This window comes from Peromyscus californicus, unplaced genomic scaffold (assembly GCF_007827085.1).
Source record: "Peromyscus californicus insignis strain IS unplaced genomic scaffold, ASM782708v3 Scaffold_8__1_contigs__length_139910024, whole genome shotgun sequence".
NCBI classification, from domain to species: Eukaryota; Metazoa; Chordata; class Mammalia; order Rodentia; family Cricetidae; genus Peromyscus; species Peromyscus californicus.
Window position 1 is genome coordinate 6,833,376 of NW_026294606.1, and position 6,615 is coordinate 6,839,990.

Here is a 6,615-nt window from a genome sequence, read left to right on the forward strand (position 1 = left end):
GACTGCGACCTTCCTGGCAAGGCTGAGGCACCTGGGGTACTCGAGGGCCCTGTTCTAGTTGGCTTTCTATTGCTGTGATAAAGACTGTATTCAAAAGAAACTTGGAGAGGAAAGAGCTTATTGGGAAGTCAGGGCAGGAACAAGGCAGGAACCTGGAGGCAGTGACTGAAACAGAAGCCATGGAGGACTGCTGCTTACTGACTTACTCCCCATGCCTTGCTCAGCCTGCTTTCTTATACAGCCCAGGACCACCAGCCCAGGGATGGCACCACCCACAATGTGCTGGGCCCTCCCCCATCAATCATTGATCTAGGAAATGTCCCACAGGCTTGACTACAGGGAACCTGATAGAGGCATTTTCTCAATTGAGGTTCCTCTTCCCAAATGTGTCAAGTTGATAAGAAATTAACCAGGACAGCTTTCCTGTTCACAGGGCCAAGCCCTAGAGACTGTTTCAAGCTGAGCTCCCACATTGCAGAAGTAAATGCCCTGGCTTTATCCTATAACTCAAGTCATAAGCATAGGGAGCCCGCATGGGCCTTTAGGAACAGTGGGCGCTAACCTGAAGTCTTTCCTTCCTGTGCTAGAAGAGGAGCAGGAAACCTCGGGAGACTTTGGCAGCGGTGGCTCCGTGGTCCTGCTGGATGATCTGGAAGATGAGCGGGAGCTGGCACCAAATGACCAAGAGGGGAAGCTGAGGGTGCATACCCGGGCTGTGAGGGAAGATGATGAGGACGAAGACGATGACAAAGAAGATGAGGTTGGGTACATATGGTAGTGCCCACGAGGAAGAGGACACACTTTTGGCACAGATTTGCAAGTCGCTTCCTTTGCCTGCATTTGTATCTAAGACTCTGAGGCCAGCAGGTCTCTTCTCCGCTGTCGCTCTCTGTACCAGGGCTAAGGTTTGGAAGACCCCTTCCCAGAGCGTTCTGAATTTGCAAACAGTTGTGTGGGAGAAAGGATGCTGTTTTTGTTTCTTGTTTTTGTTTTCATCGGATGAGAGAATGGCTGGCTTAAGAAAAGCCTCCTTCCCTCCTGTAAGGTTTTTGCAACTAGCATGTGATTTATGTGGAATCCAACAGTGCGGGGAGCCCCACCCTCTCAAATGTCAACGACCCTCTCTGATCACCCACACCGGTGGTTATTACAGCATGGTTCCCAGCCTTATGGTGTCTAAGTGCTTTTCTTGTGTCCTGTAGATGTTGTGGAAAACACGCCACGCTGTTCCTTTTCCTCCTGTTCCCACCACCTCTGGTGTTTATTAAAATTTAATTTTCATGTCACTGTATCTGGCTTCCTACAATGACAGCCTTAATTCAGTCAAAGTCCCTTTGGAGAATTCATTCCCTTTTTAAAATTAAGATCTCAATGCTCCCCCTTGCACATCCACAAATGGGTGTCTGTGCTGACATGACTTGCACACACACCTCTCAGCTGAGTGTCTGATTGTACACCATACACTGAAAACACTTTAGAAAACTATGGCTTTTAGTCAACATCTCCAGATGCAGAACACAAACTGGTAGATGAATTTCTTCTTGGAGTCCTGTTTGCACTGACACTTGGCATGTGTAGCCTACAGCCTGTGGAGGCTCCTCCACGCAGTCACAGAGTGACTGGAAGCCTTTTTGATTTGAATAAACCTCTGTTTGCCTAAATTGGTCCCCTCCCCAACAGAAGCCATGCAACTCCCCCTTGGGCAGCTCCACAAGCCATTTCTTCATTTTAGCTCAAAGCTCCCCTGAGGATGCAGCATTTCTGCCTGTGGCAGCTTCCTTCTCTACCCGCAAGGGCTCTTTCTAAGGCATTCCTACCAAGCTCCTGCTCGCCAAGAAGACAGCATCATGATAATAGTCCATAGGGAAAAAGTTAGGATTCTTCATGTTTTCTTTTCCCCCCTTTCTATCCACAAATTATGACCAGGGTATAAAGGCTCTAAGAGTTCCTCTTTCTCACCTATCGTTTAATAGAAAGCCCCAGTGGAGGCCTAGGAAGAGATTCATCATAGCACAAGAAGCTAGTCAGGGGGTCAGCAGCCTCCCCTCCGACACTCGTCAATACATGGGAGACACCACGGAAGCAGTTTTATCATCATCTGTTCCCTAAGCTCATTGTTGGCATCTAGTTTCAGTAATGACATCGTCTCTATATTCTTCCAGATTTCTTTCACACAAGTACCAAAGAGTGGACCTCAGTGCAGCCCCATTCAGGTCAGGGCCTGTTTGCCAAGCTCTGCCTACTTGCTTCCTGCCTAGCCAGTTGCCCTAACCAGCCATGACTTGTTAGGGACCATTCCTACTTTGCCCTAACTGGCCACAGCCTGCCAGCATTATCTCTTTGTTGCCCTTGCCTTCCCCAGTGAGTTTTAGCCAGTCCACAAGACAGATCTATTAACTCAGGCAAAAAGTGAGTTTGAACAAATCAGTCTCCCACCCTAAATTGGTCTTCTGTATGTAGTAATCCTCCTTTAATTAGTATTTCCCTCCTTGCACAGGATGGACAAGGTTACATTGGCCCAAGTATTCTTCTCATGTGGGAAATGAACACATGGTGCCGTTTGCCCCCTTGGCCTGGTAGACACAAGGACGCTGAGATTCTGTGTGCTTCCTCTCTGTGGAGGCGCAGACTTGCTCAGTTTGGGGATCTCAACAACATCTTCCCCAGTCCCAAAGTTTGTTTTTGTTTTTTCCCACTCTCAAAATTGATCATAATTTAGATCATAATTTAGAAAACAGGTGCTCAATTGCAGCTAAATTGTGATAGAATACATTAAAAAGACATATTAGAAATCTCAGTTGAGGCCATCAACATAAGCCATTGTTATTATTTCCTTTGAGCTTGGAAAAAATGCACAAGAGAACAAATTAACAATCAGCAAATTGATTTCTCTTTGAGAAACTTCTAGGAACCCAATGAACCACTTATTTTGTCTAATTATCTTCTGACAAGTGTCACATTAAGATGGCACTTGGAGCTCCTTAACATTATCTTGATGGTGGAGAAGAGTGCTCAATGGGCAATTCCCAGGAAGGTAATGAGATGTCGTTTTCTGAGACATTCCAAGAAGATACTTTGATTCATTAAAATATTAAATCAAAAGCCCTTGGAGGTCTGGAGCCCACATCAAGAAAGCAGCACCAGTACCACTTCTCACACCCCACCTTGGGTTTTAAAGACAGTTCTTTATAATAGTACTTAAAATTAGACTTTGTGTCGCCTTCTCCTGAGATGGAGAACTTCCATTGCCCTGTTTGGAAGGAACCTTTAATTACAATAATTTAATCCCAATAATTCTAAGCACCACATGATTCTTTTAAAGCATATCTACTGTGATGACTATCCCCTTGTTTAAGCAGGTACTGAGTTGAATCCTTACTGACTTATTCTTACAAATCCTTCAGTTGATACTGTTACTCTAATTCTACAGTTATTTAATACCATTACTGAGGCATCCAATTTAAACCTCAGAATTCTCTTCCACCATGGTTCACTGTCTGCCATATTAATGTGTTTAGTTTCTACAGATATTCTCAGCATGGGGATGCCTTCATATAGCTTTCTCTTAGTTTCTCCTTGATGCCTACATACTGGAAATGATGATTTGTCTGTCCAGGTCTGCCCTCTGCTCTTCCCACAATGCCATTGGCGTCCGGTTTGCTTTTTTTTTTTTTTTTTGCCTTGACCACACTGTACAGTAACATCCAAGAGCCCTTTCTACAATGGGTGGTTTTGGTCTTTTTACACCTTTTCTCAGTCACTGATGTTTGTCCCTGTTCAATGTGTAGCCTTGTAACAAAAGCCCATCATATCCAGAGTGTCCGTTTGTTGTCCCTATTGTAGGTGAAATAGTGATGTAGAAAATCTAGTACTCTGAATGCTTTTCCATGTAGACTTTTCTGGAATGTGAACACAACTCTTTGGTTAATAGCAAACGCTTACCTGTAGTCCTGAGTAGGCACAGTTCTGTCTGTCTCAATAAATTTTACTTTGTCTGCAACATGTGAATGCTTGTGTTTTGTTAGCATGGGTATGAACTTGACTCACCAAGTCCCCAAACAACTACAGTCTGGGGTGCCAAGTAATTGCCACTGGGGCTTGTAGCACAAATGTTAGAAGTTCTTGCTAATAAAATCAAACCTGAAGCCAGGTATTGGGGTGAATGCTGAAAGATCAGAGAAGCAGAACAAGCCACAGCTACCTCACCTTGCCAATTCCTCAGCTGATCCTGTTTCCTCAGACTAGAAGCCTCTGAGTCCTCATCCAGAGTGAATCTCAGCTGAACTGCTGCTAGAAGCCTAAAAGCTTAACCAGCCAAATGCTTAACCAGGCCAAATGCTTCTAGTTCCTGGTCTTCACACCTTATATATCTTTCCTTTCTACCATCACTCCCTGGGATTAAAGGCTCACTTTTTGGGATTAAAGGCATGTGTCACATGCCTGGTTGTTTCCAATGTGGGCTTGAACTCACAGAGATCCAGAGGGATTTCTACCTCTGGAATGCTAGGATTAAAGGTGTGAGTGCCACCATTTTCTAGCCTAAGTATCTAGTGGCTGTCCTGTTCTCTGACCCCAGATAAGTTTATTAGGGTACATGATATTTTGGGGAACACAATACCACCACAGGGGCTGTCAGTCAAGGCTGCCATTACTTAGAGATGACCTGCTGGACACCTGGTCTCTCGCAGATGTCCCAATCAGCTTCTTGTGCCTGCTCAGAGGCACATCACTCCAACCCTCCCATCTGACTACTTTTGATTCTCTCTGGCCCCAGCTTTTTCCTTGGCCATGCTGGATTTCACTCTTGTCATCCCTACTCACACTTAACAGTTTTCAGTTTCCGTGAAGACTAGGTGTAAGGCTTTCTCCTTTTCTTCAAGAACCCCACCTCTCCTCCATGAATTAACATACCAGATGCTTGTCAAGCCGGTGAGCATCCAAACTGGGACAAAGCATCCATATTTGTCCCAGTGTGCTCGTGACTAACTCATACATCCGTCTCAATTGCTGCTGTTCAGTGGAGTCCCATTGGCATTACATACTCACTCTCTGGGTGTTCTGAGACCTCTGCTTGCAACACCCCCTCCACTCTGAGAGTCCCAGTCTGTATCCCCAGTGAAGGATTTGAATTCGTTTCCATTCTGAAATACCCATCTGCTGTTGAGCTCACGTTGCATGAATTTCCTGCTGACACTTCAACCTCAACCTTTACAAATTACAAATGACAGGACATCCAGTCATTGTGCCTGGGGAAGCAGAACCAAGAAGGCTTTTCTGAAACCCTTACAAACATCATCCATTAAGGGGAAGATTGACAAATTGACAAATGTGAAACCATAAAAGACAATAACACACCATAAAGAAAGGACAAACGAGGCTGAAGAAGATATCAGTGGTATAAAGCCCAGGGATGATTAGGGTATAAAGGATGTTTTAACTCCTACAAATTCACAAGAAAAACAGAGCACTACAGACTGGTAGATGAAAGGTTAAAAGCAGTTCACAGGAACACAAAAGGCAATGAAATTGTGCAGTCCCACCTGGTATTAGACAACGGTAAATAAATACCATAATATCATGCTTATAAATAAGAACATAATCTTGATCCAAGCCAGTGTTGATGAGAGCGTGGGCCAAGGGGACTCCCATAATGTAGAGAACTACATTAGCCGAGGAGAGGGACCGAAAGAGCTACTGACACAGGATCATATCCAGGGAGCAGAGAGTCCTCTTCCCAGAAACCACCCTTAGCCAGAAAAGAGATAACGCATTTCCGTTGCAGCCTTGTTTACTAGAAAAGAGAAATTGGGGAAACAAAACTAAATATCCATCAAAGGAGATACAGAAGGAGGCTATACTTTGGAAGGGTATGTAGCAGTCAAAAGAATGAAGTCACCTACTATGTACTAACTCAGGAAAACCTCTAAGATATTGGTTACATTAGAAAAATTCAGGTAAAGAGTATCAAGTATGTAAATTATATATCTAAAACTTGATACTAATGGTTGCTCAGAGAACACACAGAAAGAAAAAGACCCAAAAGGATACATTTCAAAACAGTAGCAGTGGTTCCTGCCAAGGGAAAAACCCTGGGGTTGGGGCAGGTGGCAGATAGAGGCATAGACTTGGTTTCTAAGTTTCACTGTTTGTATCACATAGCAATCCATCCCACTGTCTTGTGTAATCTAAGAAATAAGTAAAGTAACTAAGTGTGGTAGCTCACAGTAATGTCGGTACTCAGGGAGCCAGAGGCAAAAGGTCACCCAGGCTACTTAGTGAACTTGAGGCTAACCTTGCATGTGGAAGAGAAGGGAGGAGGGAAAAGATGGAGGGAAACAGGGAAACAAAATACCCTTGATGTAAGCAATGACTCCGCCACCTAAGTAAAGTTCCCCCTAATCTCAGTCTTGTCTCGGTTTCTTCTCCATCCTGCCATCACTGTCCTGTTCTAACCACCATCCCTCAACTATCTCAGGAGCAAGTTTGTTTGCTGGCTTCGTTCATCCACTCTTTCGGTGTTGGGCATCAAAACCAGGACTCCACACAGCTAGGAAAGCCCCCCACCACTGAGGTACAAACCAAGCCCCTGGGTTCTTGGATGGAGTCTCTGGCCTT

At 44.6% G+C, this 6,615-nt stretch overlaps 1 protein-coding gene across 2 annotated transcripts in view; it reads left to right on the top strand.

Moving 5' to 3' along the window:
* The window catches only part of Spock1 (SPARC (osteonectin), cwcv and kazal like domains proteoglycan 1), a 495,109-nt gene extending 491,109 nt beyond the window's left edge, over positions 1-4,000 (top strand). For both annotated transcript variants that reach the window (XM_052727130.1, XM_052727129.1), the window contains one exon: positions 588-4,000. In XM_052727130.1, the coding sequence (XP_052583090.1) occupies positions 588-778 (191 nt within the window). In that variant the 3' untranslated portion in view covers positions 779-4,000. The remainder of the gene's footprint in view (positions 1-587) is intronic.
* The last annotated feature ends 2,615 nt before the right edge of the window (positions 4,001-6,615 follow it).